This window comes from Passer domesticus, chromosome 12 (genome assembly GCF_036417665.1).
Source record: "Passer domesticus isolate bPasDom1 chromosome 12, bPasDom1.hap1, whole genome shotgun sequence".
NCBI lineage: Eukaryota > Metazoa > Chordata > Aves > Passeriformes > Passeridae > Passer > Passer domesticus.
The window spans coordinates 7,437,947-7,459,283 of NC_087485.1; the positions used below are offsets into that span (position 1 = coordinate 7,437,947).

The following is a 21,337-nucleotide window of genomic DNA, read 5'->3' on the forward strand; positions in this document are numbered from 1 at the left end:
TATGAGCCCAAATAACACAATAAATATAATAAAATAAAACTTCAGAGAAGAAAAACAAACCTCAACCAAAACCAAAATCCCACAGAAAGGTAGACTGAGTTACTTCCTGGTTTTAATAAAGCTCGAATATGGCTTCCTCAATTCAGACTCGGGCCAGCAAACTGGCTGGGGCTCCCTCAGGTGGCTGACTGCAGATACACCAGGAAAATCTCCTTTCCTGTAAATCCCTCCCTCAGACACAGTTCAGCTAATCTTCAAAGGTGTGCATTATCCTTTAGAGTATTTAGAAGTCCAAACATGAATTCAGAGAAAGCCCTCAAGTACACATCTAGTAAGGAAAGGAACACAGCTACTAATAAGAAATCCTATTTACTTCTGAGAGGGCCATACACACAAAAATTCAAAACTATCAAACTAATTGAAAAGGTAATTCATCTAGATATGTGATGAACCCTACACAAACAGCAAGTGCTCAATTCTTCCAAAATCTGCTGCAACAGCAAGCAACCTTTTGTTCTCTGCACTTCATCATCTAATCTGAATTCAAACAACAAGAAAATTCCCCCATTCATAGTCTAATCCAATAGTTCTTCTCAATCCCTCTGAACAAAGCACTAGTTTACCCATTAAATCAGAGGTGTTGTCTTTCTGCCCACAGTAAGTTCAAGGGTCAGTCTTCAGGCCTGAACAGAATCACTCTGTTCCAGGGGAAAAACACTGACGTAAAATTGTTTACTCACTGGTTTCCAAATTCAGATGCCACAAAGAGAAATCCTGTTTTCAGCACACACATGGCAGCAGCAACAGGAACAGTGTCAAAGTACTTCAGTCGAATCTCTGTTACCTGAAAGCAGATGAAGATGTGACTGTGATGGTAAAGTACTGGAGCTCCATGTGTGTGATTTAATAACAAACATCTGCCTAGCTATCTTCTCCAAAGAAATGAACAAGAGCAGACCAGGCTTAACATCAGTAGTTTGGGGCACCAGGTTATAAATCACAAAATCCAACAGACTATTTGAACACACAAGCCAGGCTGCCTGTCTTATTCCAAGACTTTCTGCATTTTGTAACACTGAGTCAATTTGGAAAACAAAAGCTGTAAAAATAACAAGCTGCCTAAGAGAAAAGAAACTTGCTTCACTGAACACCACCAATTTTCCAGCATTAGAAAAAAAAAATTGTCCTGAGCAAATTTCTAAATTTGATAAAGTCACAACAGCTGTTGGTGAAACATCCAAACACAATCTTCAGGCACTCGAACATCACAGAATGACAGAGTATTCTGAGTTGGAAGGGACTGACAAGGATTATCAAGTCCAACTCCTGGCTCTGTAGAGAGCAACCCCAAAAATCACACCATGTGTCTGAGATCATTGTCCAAACACTCCTTGAACTCTGGCAGGCTTGGTGCCTGCTGCACAATCATCCCCTGTACCAAATATGACATGTTTAGATGGAGAAATTAACATTGAGCATTTACTCAAAAACCCAACTAATCACACTGCAGCAGAGAACTTTTCAGAGCAGAATACTGAAACAAGCAGCAGCAAGCCACTGCAAGCCTGTTATTTCAACTCACAGACCAGCTGTGCCAAACTAGCTACCTCATCTTGCAGAAATATTGAATGCAGCATGTAAACACTCAATTAAGAGACTAGAGGGTACTTGCTGAAATCCAGGGAAGCAAAGTTCCACAGAATAAGTTAATGAAATACTCTTCAGGAGGTTCACAGACCACAGTTTACATATTTTAAAAAAAGACCACCTCTAGAACATTTTAAGTATGCTCAAGAGACTGCAGCTTAATCCTCACAGGATTTTGCAAATCTTGCACTATGTCTCTTTATGAGTAATACCCACAGTGGTGACCAGTGTTAACTGTATTAAAATCACGTAAAGCATGTTCCCTTATACAGTTAAACTCACAGCAGTAAATAAGAAACTGACTAAGAACTCCTCTCAATTAATGCTTCTGCATTCATCATGTGGTGCTTACCATGTCTTCATCAGTCTCCAGAGTAATTTTGAAGATGTCTCCCTGCTCTGTCTGGGCCAGGAAGAAGAACATGGACTTGGTCTTATGTGTAGCAGAGCAGACAAAGATCATACCCCTCTCTGGGTCATCCAAGTCATTCTGTCAGGAAAGACAGTGGAGGTCATTGGTGGAATTACCTGACAAGCACAGCGGTGATTTCACTGACTGAAGTATTTCCATTTCAGAGGTGCCTTAAGAGCTCCCTGTATGTAAGAAGGTTTTGAACACAAAGCACATCCCTTTGTTACACCGTAGTCACCCTTGGTACATCTCTGCCGCAGAAGGAAATACAGCTGTGGGACATTGTGCCTAAGCATCATTCCTCATCTGTTTTATTCTCCTCTCCAGGAAACTCACATATCAAAGCCAAAACCACAGGAGAGGGCTGTAACCCACACACAGCTGGTTTTGAGCACCTGGTTTTGACAGGTGTTCAAAGCACTGCATTCCTAATACCAAAGGGAGAGGAAGCAGCCTTAGATGCAACAGAGCAGCTGTTGAATTCACCTGCAGCTACAACTGCCACTGTTCAGCATCTCAAGTAATCCTGTCTTGCACTGACAGTGCTGCCTGATCAGAGTCTTTGGAGCATCTCCAGTATAAATCTCAGAGAAGAGACATGAACTACACTCATCACTTCAGGCTATGCCCACCTCCATCCTCCCTCCCAGATAACACACAGCCAGTGAGGCAGATAAGCCAAGATGTTCACTCCTTTTTTTCTTACTTTACAACCTTCCTGATGCCCTTAACCCTGAAAGGCAATTTCCAAGCATTCATAATCTTAAAAAAATCTCACCCGTCTCCTGGGAATTGGGCATCTGATATCAGGCTGGTCACCAAAGTTTTTGTAAGTAATATAGTTTTCAGAACAGATCAGCACCCCACTGGGGCCATCAGAACCACCAGGAACTGAAAGAAAAATTAGGAGAAAAGCCTTTACCACAAACTTGACTGGGTGCCTGCAGAACACTTGGTTTTCTTTAAAGCAACATAGTTTCCAATACTCTCCACCACCCTGCATATATGAATCTGCTCTTAGGAGAAGAAAAAAGACTGAGCACAGCTGTGTGTGCCACCATGAGAACAGGACAGATGGAACCAGGGGATCTGGAAAGATGCAGTTTCTGACAAATTGCTTAAGCTTTATCCCTCCTGGCTTATTGTTGTCTAGAAAGCCATGACACACTCAAAATACCGTACTAGCAACTTGTCAGTTAAACACAACCCCTGGGTTTCTGGCATGTTTGCTTTGTAGAAAAATCCATCAGATGGATGAACATCTTTAGTTAATAGAAGCATTTCCAAAACCATACTTTGTGATCTGTGTAACATACCATCAAACAGATTCAGCACAATACTTGGTGTCTGTCTCACAGCTGCCTACAGAAGATACAACAGGACAAGCATACAAGGAAGCTCTCCTAGCTCAGCACCTTTTGTGCTTGGAGAGAAACCTGCAGCAGCTTCCCTGGTTGAAGGTGTTGTATTGGCTTTGCATCCAACCTCTCCAAGCGGGCTTTCAGTGCATGGATTCATCTACCGCCTTTAGCAGATGGAATCCCATAGAAGAGAGTAAAACAGCACCTACCTGTTACTAAAACTAAGTTCTTTTGCATTGCTACCAGCTAATTTCAGGAGCACTCTCAAACTGCAGCTGCTTCTATGAATACTTGTGTATTTCCATGTGTAAACAACCCCTCATTACCTGACTGCAAGGTCAATTAATTAATTTATACTAATAGCTCAGACCACAACTGAAACAGCTCCTAAGATGTAAAGAGTATTGACTGTGTTTTCCTGGGGAATGGGAACCAAGCAGACCCATGCAAAAACAACTCTGTGGGCAGTACCTGTTATGAGGAAGTTGCCATGCTCTTCCAGGGGCTCACTGTATTTCCTGACAACATGGTTCAAACCCAAGTCCAATTCATAAAACGTCAATGTCTGCTGTGTGTTGGCTGCAGCTTCACCTGTTGGGTCATTGTCTGCTTCCTAAAACAGAACACATCCAGGTGTCTTTGAAATAAAGGGTTAAAAGGAAAAGCAAAGCTGATGTGTTGGGAAACGGTATGGAGTAGCAACAGGATGAGGGCCAAAAGACTTGCTGGAAGTTGCACAAGAGAAGTTCAGACCAAGGAAACAGGCATATTTTCAGTTGAAAAGCAAAAAGAATCAATCACCAAGACAGAAGAGACTTGCCCATTCTGGCTGAAGGCAAGACAAACAGCCAGTGAGCCTGTAAAAAATGAAAACTGTCCAAACAGCAGAAGCTGCCAATGTTCCCCAGTGACAGATGAAGAACCAAATAGGAACAACAAAGGCCAAAATACAGCAAAGAGAGATGAAGTTCTTCTCACCTCATAATCCATTTCCAGACAAGCAAACATTGGGTTTTCAAACCCCACGTCGACTCCCACCACGTGGTAGACCAAGGTATTGGCCTTGTGGGCTTCCAGTGGGGAGGAAATGGTGAGTCGAGCAGCAGCATCTCTGTTCAGGATATACACCAGCTTCTGCTTTTCAATGGCACCTGCAAGAAAGGACAACAGCACGTGAAGCCCATTAATTTATAATCAAATCTGACCACACAGCCCAAAATCGAGTTGTAACTCTGAAAGAGAATGTCAGCACTACTTCAGCTGAAGTCCACCACTGGTGTTTATCTCTGTGCCACCAGTTAACCTCGAATGTCTCATTTTAAATCTTTTAGATTGCAAGCACAAAATGACAACTTCAGCCCTTTAAAGCCAAAGCCTGACCTTTTGAGCTACATTCACCTGGCCCAATATTCCAACTACACTGGCTTGAGGCAGTTTTTACTCTGCCACTCGCTCTCAGTTTTACTGCCACTCACTCTTTTTACCACACAAGAGATGACTGACTGCAAGGAAGCAAAGACAAACAGAAAGAAGCATCCAGATGTTCTGCTACTTAAAGCCAGTTGGTATGACAACTTTTCCACAGAAATACTCTAACCAAGAGAATGTATCCTTGCTTGACATACAGCATTCACAACATAAAAAACTCCACTCAAATATCAACACGAATACCACAACTGTGACTGTGCTACTTTCTCACCCAGAGAAATACATGTTAGAAAAGAAATCATATTATTGCTATTCCCAGTATAAAGACACACTGGTAAACTACCATCAGCACTGCACAGAGCTGCCTTCAGCAAACTGAGAAAGCTCCACACACCCTGTGCTAAATCTTACCAAAAAAATTCTCCCAAGTGTCCTTCTACCTGTGAAGCCTGATCAGAAATGCATTTGGCTGTCTCCATGAGACATCTCAGAGAAGAGACATGAACTCAGAACATCATTTCAGGCCATGGGAGCTGGCTACACTGCAGCACTGACACCTGCAATCCCATCCTCTCTCCCACACACCACGCCTCAGGGCTCTGCGCCCTGATCTCGTTCCAACTTGTTTTGGTTCAGCATCACAATTTTTATTTGTGCAATTCCACCAGCATCAAGGAACAATTCTGAACGCCTGCGTTCTCCCTGACACAGCTCACAGCCTGGAACAATTATAATTCCAATTATACCTGGCAGAAACTCGCTCCAAAACAAACACCCACAAGAGAGAAGATAAAAACACGAAGAACACAAGCTGACAGAGAGACTCACTGATCATGACGGCGCGGCCCTTGGGGTCCACAGCCAAGTACTGGCCCGGAACGATCCTGCGACAGCCGCTCTTGCCGAAGGTCTCCTGGTGGATCTTCTCGAAGACGTTCTTGGAGGGCTGGTACTCCAGGATGACGATGCGGCCCGAGTCGCTGCCCACCACGATGTAGTCCTTGGTGCCCCCGGTGAGGCGGAAGGCCATGAGGGAGCGGATGACCCCGAACACCTCCACGGTCAGCAGAGTGTGCACCTTCCCCGTGTTGGGGTCGGGGCGGAGCAACTCCAGGATCTTGCCCCGGGAAACAACAATTTCTTGTTGTTTGGTGCCTGCAGAACCGAAAACATGACACAAGTCAGAGACAGAGGACACAACTGCTACAAGAAAAGAAGGGGAAACTTCCTAATGCCAATTTTAGGACTGCCATGGAGAAACTCAAAGAAACTTATCCACCACATTATGAACAACCATTGTTTGAACATCTTTTGACACACCAGAAAATTGGTCAGAACACTACAACTAAATTGGACTGATAAACAATCACGCCACACTTCTCTCAACCTTTCCACAAGCTACCACAGCTCAACTAACACTTAAAAGCAAATCATAACATACCAGCAAAAAAAAACCCCAGAGGTACCAAAGCAAAGTGTAAAACACATCTTTTTTCTTGTGCTACCCAAAAAAGCCTCAAGCCAAGCCATGCAGAGGGAGAAAATTACCTGAGAAATTGCCATGGATAGCAAAGCTGATGCCTGTGGCACGCTGCAGCGTTAGGTTGTACAGAAACATGTTGGCAACGGATTTGCTTCAGCTTATCGCAGCTCCGGTAATTCTGCAACAAGTAACACAAAATAACAAACTTCTCGAAAGCAGAGCCCTTCACCAGCCCGGGGAAGCGCTGCCGTCCCACGCGCGCACTCCGCACAGCAGCCCGACTGCCGCCCGCTAGTTGATATTTATTAGCGCGGCGAGGCTGAGGGCTCTGCCAGGGTGTCCCGGCTGCCAGCTGAACTCCTCGCCGCCGGGCGGCTGAGCAGAACGTCCAGTAATTACTGCTAATTAGTCACTAGGCTTTAGCTTTTCACGAGCCAAACGCAGTCAGGGAAGCCCTGCGGGATCCCCGCGCCGTTACGCAGCTCTGCCCCGCCGGTTCATTGAACGCGAGCGCGGCCACCCGCAGCCGCTCAGGGCCGGCTCCTCTCCCTGAGGCCGCGGCGGGAGGGAGCCCCAGCAGCGCCGGCCGGGAACACCGGCCCTGGGCTCGGCCGAGCCCGCAGGGCACGGAGCCAGCGCCGCCGCGGGAAGCGGCCACAGCTCACCGCCGGCCCGGCCGCCCTCACCCCCCGCGCGCCTGCGACGCTCCCCTCACAAAGCAGGGGCCGGTGCGCGGCGCGGAGCCGCCGCCGGGCGGGCGGAGCTGCGCTCACCGTGCGGATGGCGGCGGATGCTGCTCCGGCCTAGGCGGGCGCGCCGCCGGCCTCCTCCGCCATCAGCGCCGCGCCTGCGCGCTGCCCTCCCGCGCCTTCTCCGTGGGGCCTTCCGCGAGGCCGGCGCGCGCGCGCGCCGTGTGGCGAGGGAGGGTACCCAGTGAGGTGCCTGATCGATCGCGGCGCTATGGCAGCCGCCGCCTGCACCAAGAACAGCCCCAAGAAAACCCTCAGCCTCCTTCCAGCACGGAGATCTGCGGGAGCGTTAGCTTCCCTCGCTGCCGGGCGGAGCCGAGCCGCCCCAAGGCTCAGGCACCGCCTTTGACGGTCCCGCCGGGCCTCACGCGCCATCGCCGCGTCAGCTGTGTGCCAAGATGGCGGCGGCCACGGCGCCGGGGCCGAAGGCGCCGCCGGGCGAGAGCGGCGGCCCCGCCGCCTCCGCCCTGTCCATGCAGCGCATCCAGTCGCTGACCGATCTGGCGGACCTGGAGGCCGCCTACAGCCGGCTGTGCGAGGAGGAGGTGTGTGGGGCCGGGCATGGGAAGCAGCGGGGCCCCAGAAGCGGACGGCTCGCTCTCGCTGTGCCCCTCACGGCTGCACTCTCTCTAGAGGGGTTTGATGCGGACTGAGCCGCCCCTGGGTCGGTGTCGCCTCCGCGGATCCCTGAATCGCGAGCAGCCTGGAGATGTTGGGATGTCGTGCGCTGGAAGCCCGGCCAGGGGGGGACTTTGTGGGTTATCTGAATTAAAAGTGGTGTGATGAGGATTCCAAAACCGATGCTTTCAAATAGGAAAAAATAGACTTAGAGGATTAAAGAGAGCTTAGAAAGGATTGATTTGTCCTGTGAGTTCTTGTGTCCTTGTGCTTGGATGTAGGGTCTGTGATGAATTGCTGGTCCGAGGAGAGCTGAAGTCACACAACACCTCCTTCATTTTTTTATTTCTTCAGAAAGTCGTGCAGGACGAGCTGGATGCCCTCCTGGAGCAGCAGAGCACCATAGAGAATAAGATGGTTGCCCTGCATCGCATGGGGTTAGTGTTCCAGCCCCCCTTCCTCCTCCTTGCTGCTTGACCCAGATACTCCTTCCAGTGCTGCAGCACATCCATTCTCAGAAAATGCCAGACTTTCAATCAGTTTGTGGTACAGAACAGCAGTTGGATCTCATCCCCAGGTGCCAGTTCTTCTGTGCAGCTCTGACAGCTGTGCCCCCACCCAGACTGACCCATTTTGCTGTAGGCTCAGAAGCCTTTTGAAAGTGTCACCTCAGAGGCTGCCAGGTTTCAGCATCAGTTGTTGGCTCTGGTGTCTTGTGCCAGGCTGTCTGCAGGTGTGGACAAACATCACTGCCTCTTCAGGGTGAGCTAGTGCAGGCAGGCTGGGAAATCACCCCGATGGCCTCGTGTCCTGCAGAGGCTCTGAGGAAAGGTTTGCAGCCCTCACCTCCCCTCCAGAAGGGGACAATGTCACGAGGGCCCCATTGCAAGGCACAGCTGGTCTGTGCAGCTCCTCCAAAGCAGCCAGTCTGTTCCTTTCTCCTCCTTGCCCCCAGAGGAAGGGAGCGGAATGATCAGAGTGTTGTGGCAGGCCCAGCTGTATCTGGGGCAGAGCCACGCTCTTTGCCCACCCTGCAGGGGGCTGCTGTGTGGTCTGACGCCGAGTTCTGTGTGTTCCCAGCCCCAAGCTGCAGCTGATCGAGGGGGATGCCCAGCAGCTGGCAGGGATGATCACCTTCACCTGCAGCCTGGCCGAGAACGTCAGCAGCAAAGTCCGGCAGCTCGACCTGGCCAAGGTAGCTGGGCTCAGGGCTGGGGCTTGTCACCACCAGGCTGTGCTCGGTGCCCACTGCACACCTGAGGTGCCCTGCCTTGGGTGGGCAGGTGGAAACTGCTGTGGGTTTCATTTTAGCTGTGTGTTTCTGGGCCCCTGGGTATTGCGTGGTACAACACTGGTGGAATGACAGAATGGTTTGGGCTGGAAGGGACCTTAAAGCTCCTCTCGTTCCCAGCTCTCCTGCAGTTGACATGGACACCTTTCACTGCTGCTCAGAGCTCCCCCAGCCTGGCCTTGAACACTTCCAGGGATGCTCCTCCATGCAGCAGCTGGTTCTCCAGCATCCCCTGCTGTGCACACAGCTCCTGGTAGAATGCCCTCAACAGGGTGACTGGCAGTGTTGGCAGCTACACAGTGCTAAGGACAGTGCAGATTGTCACCCAGGCCAGGTCAGGAATCTGGGCTCTGCTGTTCCTTGTCTGGGGACAGGCTGAGGGGTGTCCATGCCAGATCAAACAGATAATGTGTGGTGTCCTCTCTGGTCTCTGCCTGTTTGTTACAGAGAGCTGTGGCCTCCAAGTTCACCCTCAATCTTGACATATGCTGTTCATCCTGCAGAGCCACTGGTCTTAGCACTTTTTAAGTAGAGTGGGATTTTTGCTTACACAGTAGTTTTGCTGTATAGAGAAGTATTTCTGTCTGGTTTTCCCTCACTCTGTCTTCTGACAGTTCCCTCTCCCTGCTCCATCCCACAGCATTACTGGTTGCCTTTCTTTCAGAACCGGCTCTACCAGGCCATTCAGAGAGCTGATGACATCCTTGACCTGAAGTTCTGCATGGATGGAGTCCAGACAGCCCTGAGAAATGAAGACTATGAGCAAGCAGCAGCTCATATCCATCGCTATCTGTCTCTGGACAAGTCTGTGATTGAGCTCAGTCGTCAGGGCAAGGAAGGTAAGCACTGTTTGTGAGGAGATGCTGAGGAGTCACCTTTCCAATGGTTATCTAGAGGCTGCTCATTTCCCATGGGTTGCCTCAGCCCAACAGACAAAGCAGAAAATCTGATGCTGGCCAGAGATCTTAGTATTTTATAGACTGACTTAGGGGTGAAGGTTTTTGAAACGTTATTACACCAGAATTATCATTAATTTAAAAGGAAGTGCCTGGTACGTAGCTGTGATAGTATTTCAGGTGCTAATTAAGCAAAGGACAAAATGTTCAGGCCAGAAGAAGTGAGGGAGAAGGCTCTGTCAAGAATTCTTCTTGTGTCACAGTGTGCTACCAAGCAGAACAACTGGAAATGAGGGAGTAAATTGCTAGATTCCTAAGAGGCAAATCCCAGTGGATGTGTTGTCCTTCATGCAAAATCACAACATTATCTCATGCACCAACCTGTCTGTCTGTGCCTGTAGAGGAATTCCAGTGTGTCTTCTGCCTTCTCAGCTTGGGGCTGCACAGTGCTGGGGAAAAAATTATCCCTTGATACAGTATTAACATTGTGCTGTCACTTTTCCCTTTCCTTTCTGCCCTTTTGACCAGGGGGAATAATTGATGCCAACCTGAAACTCCTGCAGGAAGCAGAGCAGCGTCTGAAGACAATTGTTACAGAGAAATTTGACACAGCTATGAAGCAGGGAGACCTGCCCCAGGTGGAACGGTTCTTCAAGATCTTTCCTCTGCTAGGCTTACATGAAGATGGGCTGAGCAAGTTCTCTGAGTACCTCTGTAAGCAGGTAACAGGCTCTGTGACACCCAGGGGAAAACAAAACCCAGTCTCTGTCAACAGATGTTGTGGAAGGAGATTTTGGTAGTGGCTTGTTCACCTTAAAAAATAGCACTGGCCTTAGTCCATATCTCTCCCTGCATTTGTATGCTGGGATGGGTTTTCTGGTGTCTGTGTCTTGCTCTCTACACATGCCTAAAAATTATCCAGTGAGCCTGGAAAGAGAAGAACAAGTTTCTGCCTTTTCTTGAGCCTTGAGTTTTCCACAAGAGAGGAAAGGATCCCTGTTCAAAGGAGGAGCAGCATCAATAGCTCTTGCATTGGGAAGGCCAATGAAAGCTCTCTAGGGCAAGGACAAAGCACCTGTGGGTTGAGGAATACCTTTGTGTGTTCAGCTGACTGGTCCTGTTGCCTTGCAGGTGGCCAACAAAGCAGAAGAGAACCTGCAGCTGGTGATGGGGACAGACATGAGTGACCGTCGAGCTGCTGTCATCTTTGCAGACACCCTGACACTCCTCTTCGAAGGTAATCTGCCTTTCCTCCTTCCTGATGGACTGCAAATAGTCCATGGTGAGACTGTCCATCAATTTAAATGCTTTTAATTTTAGCTCACAAAATGCCTCATTCTCCTTTGAGCTGCAGGAGTCTCACTCGAGGGACAGGGACACAACCAGTGGGATTTATTCTAACCAGGAGAGGGCATCACAATAAACAAGTTTTCCTATGTACATCTGGTACAGGCACAAAGTGCATTTGCAAAGGATTTGTTGGCTTCCTCCAGGAATCAGACTCTTCCTGTTCTCTGCATCCTCAAAACAAATGGGTATTCCCTGGAGGTTTCTTCAGGCCTGCAGCTCTCCAGACAAACAAATCAGATCCCTTAGGGATGAGCAGCTGTTGGTGCCTCCAGGCCTGGCTCTTCAAGAAGCACCATGGGAACTTGAAAGCAGAGAAGGGAATATGAATGCTCTGTGGGAATGCCACAGACAGTACTTGAGATCCCATGGTGATTAACCACCTTCTCTATGAAATTGCTCTAGTTCCAGGCTGCACTCCTGCCAAGTTACTCTCCCAGGCTGGCACCAGTAGAGCTTTCTTGGCAGTAGTGTTAAAAGCAGGGGGGGAGCATTGCTAACTGTTGGAGTAGAGCATTTGTGAGCAGAAGGCAATATTGTAGAGATACTTCCTTGGAGATGGACTTTTCCTCCAAGGGGTTCTTGCCTTTGCTAATGCTTGCTCTCTGCAGCAAGTGTGTGAGCCATCCCTGGGCAGATTTTTCCCTGTAGACTTGCAGGTGCTAAAAGCTGGGACTGCGTTTGGGTGACAGTTGTGCTCCAGTTGTGTGGCTTCGTCCTGGGGAAGCTTCATACCTGGTGTCTTGCTGGGCTGAAGGGCAGCTGGCACACAGGGCATGGCAGGAGTTCTCTTTAGGGACAGAGAGATGGCTTCTGCTCCAGGAGATTTGTACTCTATTTGTGGAGTGAATGATCCTTTTTTAGGTCTGGTTTGTGGACCTGTGTAGCTCTGCTGTGCTCTGGGAGCTGCTGGGTGAGTGTCTCTCCTCTCCCTCAGGGATTGCTCGCATTGTGGAGACCCACCAGCCCATCGTGGAGACCTACTATGGGCCAGGGAGGCTCTACACCCTCATCAAGCACCTGCAGGTGGAGTGCGACCGGCAGGTGGAGAAGGTGGTGGACAAGTTCATCAAGGAGAGGGACTATCACAGGCAGGTGAGAGCAGTGTGAGGCTGCCTCTGCAGCCAGCTGTGCCCTCCATCCAGTTCTGTGGGGCTCCCACTGCCATGGAGGCAGCAGAGTTTGGCCTTGTGTATGAGAGAATCCTTGCTTATCCTTATTTATCCTGATAGCTGAAGGGGTTCAGTCTGTGACTGTGTTTTCTGATGCAGAGAAGGATTCATTTGGAGCATGGTAAATGCACCCTGGGCACTCTTTGCTGTGCAGGTCTGTAGGGTGCTTTCAGTACACCTTCCCCACTGTCTTGCTCCTGCTTAGATGCAGGGCTGCTGTTACTGTCTGTGGTCACATACCTGAGTGCCTCTGGTCAAGTCCCATCCCACCACCCTTCCTGGAGGGATGAGCTCTGCCTTGGAGGAGAAGGAAGTGAACTTATGTGATTCCCTTCTCTGGCAGTGCTTCCTGCAAAGCATTCCTGTTACCCCCAGAGAGTACAAGTCATCAGCAAACACTCCATTCCTTTTGTGATTGCAGTTCCAGCAAGTCCAGAATAGCATGATGAGGAGTTCTTCTGCAGAGAAGATTGAACCAAGGTACAAAGAAAAGCTCTTTATGCTCTCTAACCTTTTGCTCTTGAGTTGTTATTAACACTACTTAACATTTAGATAACTCTCCCACTCTTCCAGAAGCTTTGTGGGTATTAATTTTAAAAATCCAATTGTTAGGTGCCCTTCACTGCCCTTGTATAGAGGAAGCTTCTGTAGTGGGGCTTTATTTTGCTTAGTCATTAATTCTAAGCCTTGGCTCTAAGCATTCCTGGAGGGTTGTTGATACCACTGCACGTGAAGGACTGAGATTTTAACTGCCTGTCCCCACTACCCTTTCATGGCCAGAGTACAGTCCTTGGAGCCACAAAACAGAGCAGCTCTCTTGACAGATAATATATGACAGAAACAGGAATAAATCTTTGGATCTTACCTTATCTGTACTGCTGCTGCAGCAGCTCCATGCCATCAGTTTCTTGACAACAAACTGCAGTGCTTTCAATCTCCCTCTTTTTCTTCCTATGGTAAATATTTACATAACCCTTTAACAAGGCCATTTGAAAGTGCCAGCCCTTCTGGGACTGCCTGACTTAGATACATGCCTTGAAAGAAAACAGGTTCCTCAAGGAAGATCTGTCTGTGAGCCTGCATAATTAATATTCCAGCAGTAGTATTTACTTACTATTTGCTCTGAGTAACTCTGCATACATCCCAGTTTTCTGATTTTTTTATTTTTCATCTGTAAAATAAATAAAATTTTTCATCTGTAAAATAATGTTTCCTTCTCCTACTTGTGCACCATGAGGCTTCAAGAAGGATTTGTAAAATTCTTCTGTGCACACTGATGAAAAAGCTGATGTGTCAGTCTTTCTTTTTTTTCAATCATCTCTCATTTGAACACTGTGTTCTGCATTTTAACATGCTTTTTTGTCTCACATTTCCTGAGCTGTCGAGCTTAAACAGATTCTTCATCATCTTCAGAGAAACACATGAGTCTGTGCTAAAAAACATGTATGTGGAGATGGCAGGGACCAGGCATTTCTAACACTGGCTGCATAGGGCTCATGGAATTGTAGCAAAACTGAGGTAGGGAAGGACTGATGACAATCTTTAGTCAAACCTCCCACTCAAAACAGGGCTCAATTTTAGAGTAGAGTTTGTGAGGAAAAAAAACAATATTGTAGAGATACCTCCTGGGGGAGATTTTGGGGGATATTTTGATTGTGTGTGTGCATGCTTTGCACATACCAATTATTCTGCTGAGCTTTGCCACTCAGTGGCACAGATGGGAAGGGGCAGTACTGATCTCATAGTAAGGGAACAGAGAACACACTGCTTCACTGAATTAAATTAGTGCCTCTCCTCTTGTAGTCTTGCTATCTTCATTCTTGGTATTTCTTCCAGGGAGCTTGACCCCATTTTAACAGAAGTCACTCTGATGAATGCCCGCAGTGAGCTCTACTTGAGGTTCATCAAGAGACGAATAATAGCTGATTTTGAGGTGGGAGATGCCATGGCCTCAGAGGAAGTAAAGCAAGGTAACACCTTGAGTTCCAATACTCATAGGCTCTGTTTATCAAAGCCAGAAATTGAGATACACCTCAGTTAGTGGCAGAGCAGAGTGACACAGGGTCTGCAAAGACACTTTGGGAGTGCTCTGTAGAAGGTAACTGTGTAGCCTAGACTTTCCAAACCTGTTTTCAGCACTGGTTGTTCCCTCTAACAGGAAAACCAACATTAAGAATGATTGTAGAGTATAACAGAGTAAAGTCCCCAAAGAGAGGAAGAGCCATTTGGTCACTGCAGGCATAAATCCTAAAAGTGGAGGCCACAAAAAAAAAAAAAAAAAGGGCTCAAGGTTTTGGTACTCTGTAGAGCTCTGGAAATCACTTTATACACCTGCAAAATTCAATTCAGCAATTTCAGCTCCACAGTTGAGGCTTGTGATTTGTTTTAGGCTGGGCTTGTCTGTTGGGTCCCATGAGACAAGCAGCAAGGGGACTTCATGGAGCTGCCTCCTGGCCCTGGGTTCCTGCTGATGGGTCTGTCTTTTGTTCCACAGAGCATCAAAAATACCTGGACAAGCTCCTCAACAACTGTCTGCTGAGCTGCACCATGCAAGAGCTCATTGGCTACTACATCACCATGGAGGAATACTTCATGAGGGAGACTGTCAACAAGGTGGGGGAGAGCCTCTTAGATGCTTTTCTGTGTGTGCTCCTCAGTCCTCTGGTGAGCATCCCAAGGGAGGGATATGCTTACATGGCAAATCTGCAGTTGTTGGGAAAGTCTTGTTTCCCTTAGCTTTGAAAAGCAAGTGGTAAAAGTGGTAAAAGTTTCTGAACTTTTACTTCAGACACGCCCCAGGTATCTTCTCTGGGCTACTGCAGACTGGTCTGAGTGGTGCCAGCCACACAGGTGCAGTTGCACTCAGGGGAGGTGGGCAGATGGGCAGTTTGGTCTCTCAGCACTGCTGGGGTGGTGTTGCTCAGTGAGCTCAGGGCACTGAGACAGCTTTCTTTGCAGGCTGTTGCCATGGACAGCTATGAGAAGGGCCAGCTCACCTCCAGCATGGTGGATGATGTGTTTTATATAGTGAAGAAGTGCATTGGGCGTGCTCTGTCCAGCTCCAGCATAGACTGTCTCTGTGCTATGATCAACCACTCCACCACTGAGCTGGAGTCTGACTTCAGGTAATGGAAACACACCAGGTTCATTGTAAGGTGCCTCCACCTCACATTCTGCAAACAGTGGTTGTTGTCAGATGGTCTTTCTTGTGTTCTTTGCCTTTGAACCTCTGGCTTGTCATCTCCATGGAAGACCCTTGTAGGAAGCAGTAGCAGATGTGGGAAGCTGGATCTGGGCCTCTTTTCTCACTGTAGTGGTGATCCACCTGTAGGATGAATAGAGAAAAGTATCTCATGGCCCAAAATCCCTATGAGGTGGAGTTGCCTTGTAGCATTGGGGTACTACCCTGCTTGAGGGTACATGATCACCCCTAGTTGTTCTCTGGGTTACTTGATGACTCAAACTTGGGTGAGACTGCAGAAATTGTCCTGGTATTTTTCATTCCATTGTGGGAGTGAGGAACTGTGTCTGAAGACAACAGGCAACTGCAGGCAGGATATTCAGGAAAGCTCAAAACCTGGTTGGCTATGTTTTTCTTTCAGCATTCTGATGCTGTCAGGAGATACTTGCCAGCCTTTTTTTCCCCTTTGAAGTTCCACTGCCTTGTTCAGGTCAGATCTCAGACAGAATGCTTTCCCCAGGCACAGAGCATAATTTTCTTTTTGCTTGCTCTAAACACTTGCGTGTTCTGCTTGCCTACAGGGAGGTTCTGTACAACAAGCTGAAGCAGGGCTTCCCAGCCACGACATTCCAGGACTTCCAGAGAGGGGTGACCAGTGCTGTGAACATCATGCACAGCAGCCTGCAGCAGGGCAAGTTCGACACCAAAGGCATTGAAAGCACGGACGAGGCCAAGCAGTCCTTTCTGGTGGGTTTCGTGGCTCTTCTGGTGTAGAAGGATGATGAAGAAAAACAGTAAACTGTCTTGAACTCTGTGCTAGCTGGGGGTTCAGCACATGTGGTCTGTTGCTGGAGTTTAGCTTCACACAGCTCAGTGAATCTGCAGTGCTTTGATCTCACAGTAGCAGCTCTGTCCCTTAACTACTTGAATTTCAGTCCATACTGTTAGCAGGGCATGGATTAAATGTGTGGATTTAGGGGTGAGGTGCTGGGAAATTCCATTTAATCCAGCTTGGGTTTGTTTTGGGTTTTTTTCAGGTGACCTTAAACAATGTGGAAGTCTGCAGTGAAAACATCATGACCCTAAAGAAGACTTTGGAGGTGCAGTCTGTATTCTTTACTGGTTTTTCCTCAATCAAATTTGTAATATCCTCCCTTGGTAGAGGCAGGGGTCAAATAAACCATCTGGACTTTGATATGCCTGAGTTCCTGAGGTCTTTGCCCTCCAGCCTTAGGGAAGGAATTTTGAGCTGGCAGAGCAATTTCCGGCTGATAGTAGCAGCCAGAAATACCAGTTCCTCCAGCCTGACTAACCTGGTGCAGGAATAACCCGTGCATCATGGAAAGTCTGCAGTTCTCTGGTGCTAGGCTAAACAGCCCCTGGCTTCTTTTCTTGCTGTCCTTTCTCCCTGCAGCTGGAGCCAGCAGCCTCTGCCTTTGCAGGAGCAAGAGTTGGGCTCCTGTCCTATCCCACACGCTGGTGGGCAGCCAGAGCTCAGCAACACAGAGGAATAAAAACTGCCCAGGTTATTAATTTGCAGCTTGCTCATGGATCTCTTCCCTGCAGAGTGACTGCAGCAAACTACTTAGCCAAGGATTCGGGGGTGAGCAAGCACAGGCCAAGATTGAGAGCTGCCTCTCGGACATGGCTGCTGTCTCCAACAAATTCCGGGACCTGCTGCAGGTGAGTGTCTCTCCAAATTACTGCTGCCTTCCAGCACTGGCTGCTGGTGCCTGCAGGGAGAACTCTGGCAGGAATCACTTCAGCCTAGGGCCAGGCCATGTCTGACTCCAGGAGTGCTGGGTAGGGTGCAGGAGGGAGCAAATCAGTCAGCTTTGAGGCATGGAAACAGCCCCAGCCCATTTACACAGCCACACCAGCTGGCAGCTGCATAAAAAGCACTGGAAGCAGCTGCAGAGCCAAAAGGAATGTTGTTTCATTTGTCTTTACTCAGTGTGGAGTTGCAGTTGGTTCAGCACTCTCAGGAAAAGAAATATTAATAGCATTTCCATCTCCTCCATTCTCCCTCGTGGCACAGCACACTGTCAAGTTGTCCACAGCCTCACTAAGTAATGCTGAAGACAGGCTGTTGGTAGAGAAGGGCTGCCCTTTTCTCAGGTTTCTCCTTCTTTCCCAAATGCAAATAGCCCTCAGCATGGAGCAGAGGACTCTGGCTAAAGCCAGTTTCCTGTGGCATGCTGGCGCCTGCTGTCCTAAAATGTCACAGTGGTCTCTGGCAGGGAGAGAAGCAGGAAGACCTAGTACCTCATGTGGAAAGAAACCGAGCAGAGGAGAAAATTTGGAATCAGGTTTGCCTTTGTACTTCACAGAGGGGTCAGATTATTTTTTGTTTGGCTTTGCAGTTCAGTGCAGGCAGATGCCTTCAGTTCAGCACTGTCAGCAAACCCTCGTGGGGACTGTGGTCAGTATTGAAACCAAAGAGCTTACCAGTAAGGAGTAAAACTCTCCAGTCTCACTGGTTTTAAAAGTGGCTGTAAAGCAATCTAGAGGCTGAGGAGGAAGCTCCTCTGCTGCCTTAGTCACACACACACTGAATTTGCCTCAGAAAAGGACAATTGCCAGCAGGGCCTTCTCAGAAATGCCAGTTTTAGTTAAAATCTTCTATCAAATGCCAGTCAGAATTGGTACTGACACAGTTTCATACTGAGTGAGCTTTCGTGACACCTTGCTGAGCCTAAGAGGGGTGGCTGGCAGGAGAGGGCTGTAAGAGCTCTCATCACAGGGGACAGAACAGCCTTTGCTGACAGCCTGCTGCTCAGGGGAGATGGCATGTGCTTGGGTTATGATTAATTCAGGGAACTAACTGTGGTTACAGCTTTTAACTTCCTTTTAGGTTCTCCTACTGAGCTAAGCTGCAGTGGAGGTGGGGAGGCATCAGTTGAGTTCAGTCACAGTGCCCTGGCTGGTGCTGACTGAAAAAATGGAGTTTGCATTTTTTCCTACCTCAGGTGCCTCACTCCTGCCAGGAAATCTGTAGCTCTGTGGGATGGGGTGGGGAAGCACAAGCCCTTCAGACCACACTACAAGTCAGCACAACAGCAGCTTCTGGGCCAACATCCTTCCTCCTCTTCTTGACATGGTGTCCTCAGAGCCTTCCGGCACCGGAAGAGTGTGGGATCAGGGCCTTCTGGGGGCAGTTTCCTGTGCAGATCTGTGGGCCAGTTTCCCAAGCTGATTAGCAGCATCAAGACAGCCTGTTTGTAAAGATTTTGTGCCTCACTGTCCTTTCTTCTTGCTGTCTCGCTCAGGAAGGTCTCAATGAGCTCAACAGCACAGCCATCAAACCCCAGGTGAAGCCATGGATCAACTTATTCCTCTCTGTCTCCCACAACATTGAGGAGGTGAGGCTCAGTGTTCTCTGCTTCCAGCTCTACTTGAGCACTCTCTGTCTTCTGCTCAGCAGCACAGTCAGAGAAACCACTGTTTCCTTCCCCTCACTTATCTGCTGTTTCCTTGGCACGGAGCATCAGTAAAATACCCAGATCTTGCTCTGCAGCCAAGCCTGGAAAGGGACATTTGGCTACAGAGGAGCAGAAAGGAAGAAGTGCTGCTTCAGGAGGGACCTCCCTTCCTGTCCTGTGGGCTGTTGGCTGTGGTTTAACTGGGGCCACATAAACAACTCTTTCTGCATTTCACTGTCAGGAGGAGTTCAGTGACTATGAGGCCAATGATCCCTGGGTCCAGCAGTTCATCGTCAATCTGGAACAGCAGATGACAGAGTTCAAGGTGAGAGGAGGAGCTGACAGCCTGCCAGGCTTTGGCCAGACCTCCATGTGGCATCCTCCAGCTCTTTCCTTGCTTGGCAAGCAGAGATGTCCTCCAGTGCCTTGCATGGCTCTTAGGGATCCAGTCACCCCCTTCTCCTGCAATTCCTTATTTGTAAGCTCTCCTAGCCTTGGGCTTTAGGGACCTCTGCTCAGTTTTTCCTGACAAGAATGACACAGGTTTCTGCTTCCAGGCTGGACTGTCTCCAGTGATTTATGATACTCTCACTGGTCTTATGACCAGTCTCATAGCCATTGAACTGGAGAAAGTGCTGCTCAAATCCACCTTCAGCAGGGTAAGCAAAACACTTCTATACCATGTAGTCTGTCTTGACTGCAAACCCTCAATAAAGGATGGGGCAGGGCAGGTGCAAATATTACCTTCTACCCTCAAATATTACTCTATAAGAAACTCCAACCACCAGTGACCAGCTCAGGGATGCCTTTGCATCAGCACCCACAGGGACAAAGTGGGTTTGGTGATGGGACTGAGAAGAGCTGGCACCAATAAGGGACTGGGTTTTAAGGTGGGTCTAAACATAAGCCACTTAAGCCTGCAGTAAATGGTTTAACTGGGACCTGCCTGCTCAGAGACCTCCCCCTGCCTCCCTGTGATTTTAGTTGGTGTCTTGGCACAACCCCATGGTCTGCTTGGAGAGTTAACAGATGTCCCTCTGTGCCCACAGCTCGGTGGTCTGCAGTTCGACAAGGAGCTGAGGTCCCTCATAGCCTATCTCACCACAGTCACCACATGGACTATCCGTGACAAGTTTGCCCGTCTTTCCCAAATGGCCACCATCCTCAACCTGGAAAGGGTGAGCTGCACTTGGTCTGCTTCTGCTGGGGGATTGTGGGAACACCACTGCACTGCACTTGGCTTTACTCAGTTCATCCAGGTGTCCTTGCACCTACAGGGTGTGGAGAACCTGGAGGAGTTCCCCCGTGTCTGCTGGTGCTGGAGTTCAAACTTACCTGTGAGGACAGTCTGTGCTGAGCCTTGTCCTACAGCTCCCCTCTTTTTGCAGGTGACAGAGATTCTGGATTACTGGGGTCCAAACTCGGGCCCGCTCACCTGGCGCCTGACTCCCGCCGAGGTGCGGCAGGTGCTGGCTCTCCGCATCGACTTCCGCAGCGAGGACATCAAGCGCCTGCGCCTGTAGCTGGTCCCTGCTTGGATCAGCACCACGCTGCAGCTAAGGGCAGGAAGGCTGCAGTCCTGGAGCCTGCCCACATCCTGTCCTGGGCTGTTTGATGGTGTGGCAATGGGATGATGTCTGCCCTTCTGCTCGCATTCCTTGGAGCAAAGGGTTTTCCTGGGCCTGGTGAGAAGATCTGCCGTCCTTCTGTGGGAGCAGAAACATGGCACCAGAGGAATCTCTCATGCTGAGAGCAGGATGATGCTGTTTCTCAGAACACAGGCCAGTGCCTGCTCCTGACTCCCTGTGCTCTGCTGCCCTGCAGGAGGCCACAGGCCAGGACAGGTGGGGTTCAAATATGGGTCTGCTGCTGCAGCTGCGTTCCCTCTGTGCTCCCAGTTTAAGGGGCAGCTTCTGGAGTCACAAATGCTGAGCCCTGGCTCTCTCCTGGTGGTGATGGGAACTGTTCTGTGGAAGGGAAAAGGAGTGATTTCCTTGGGAAGGTGCTTGGAAAATCACTAGAAAGCCTCTGAAGGAAGTGGGGCTGTGTCCCTGCTGGTTCTGTAGAGTTATTCTGTAAATAAACCTTGCTTGGTTGAGTTGCAGTCTCCAGTGGTCTGTTCAGCTGTGGGCCTGGAGGGAGCTGGAGAGATGTGGTACAAGAGCTCTGCTCTGCTCCAGTTCTTCTCTTCTACCCTGTGCCAGGGCACCCAGAGGTTCTTCCCCAGAGGCTCTTCCTTGTCTTGCCTGGCTGCCTCCTGTGGCTGCTGTCCTGTGCTGTCTCCTTTAGCCAGGGCCATGGAAGGGGAAGAGGAGCCTGTGCATGCAGGT

The 21,337-nt window shown here is 49.1% G+C and overlaps 2 protein-coding genes and 2 non-coding genes across 5 annotated transcripts in view; 1 reads left to right on the forward strand and 3 right to left on the reverse strand.

The window, feature by feature from the left end:
* Positions 1-7,260, reverse strand: part of SF3B3 (splicing factor 3b subunit 3) — a 28,994-nt gene extending 21,734 nt beyond the window's left edge. The window contains exons 1-8 of the mRNA XM_064387059.1: positions 7,105-7,260; positions 6,397-6,509; positions 5,677-6,003; positions 4,399-4,571; positions 3,892-4,033; positions 2,838-2,950; positions 2,000-2,137; positions 741-844 (exon numbers count right to left, since the gene is read on the reverse strand). Coding sequence (XP_064243129.1) covers positions 741-844; positions 2,000-2,137; positions 2,838-2,950; positions 3,892-4,033; positions 4,399-4,571; positions 5,677-6,003; positions 6,397-6,466 — 1,067 coding nt within the window. The 5' untranslated portion in view covers positions 6,467-6,509; positions 7,105-7,260. The remainder of the gene's footprint in view (positions 1-740; positions 845-1,999; positions 2,138-2,837; positions 2,951-3,891; positions 4,034-4,398; positions 4,572-5,676; positions 6,004-6,396; positions 6,510-7,104) is intronic.
* Positions 2,605-2,684, reverse strand: LOC135279815 (small nucleolar RNA SNORD111). The gene has a single exon (XR_010347010.1). It is a non-coding gene; the product is annotated as a small nucleolar RNA SNORD111 (small nucleolar RNA).
* Positions 5,294-5,375, reverse strand: LOC135279812 (small nucleolar RNA SNORD111). The gene has a single exon (XR_010347007.1). It is a non-coding gene; the product is annotated as a small nucleolar RNA SNORD111 (small nucleolar RNA).
* A 183-nt stretch (positions 7,261-7,443) lies between the features above and the next one.
* COG4 (component of oligomeric golgi complex 4) lies at positions 7,444-21,105 on the forward strand. 2 transcript variants are annotated; one of them, XM_064387065.1, is made up of 19 exons: positions 7,445-7,625; positions 8,053-8,135; positions 8,779-8,893; positions 9,654-9,828; positions 10,414-10,607; positions 11,017-11,122; positions 12,170-12,327; positions 12,826-12,884; positions 14,241-14,374; positions 14,899-15,017; positions 15,363-15,529; positions 16,167-16,332; positions 16,623-16,685; positions 17,152-17,268; positions 18,855-18,947; positions 19,249-19,332; positions 19,565-19,666; positions 20,057-20,185; positions 20,396-21,105. In XM_064387065.1, exons 1-19 carry the CDS (start codon positions 7,479-7,481, stop codon positions 20,528-20,530), a joined length of 2,346 nt encoding a protein of 781 aa, XP_064243135.1. In that variant the 5' UTR covers positions 7,445-7,478; the 3' UTR covers positions 20,531-21,105. The 2 variants fall into 2 exon arrangements, with proteins under 2 accessions (XP_064243136.1, XP_064243135.1); XM_064387066.1 differs by lacking the exons at positions 8,053-8,135; positions 8,779-8,893 and having other exon boundaries at positions 7,444-7,625.
* The last annotated feature ends 232 nt before the right edge of the window (positions 21,106-21,337 follow it).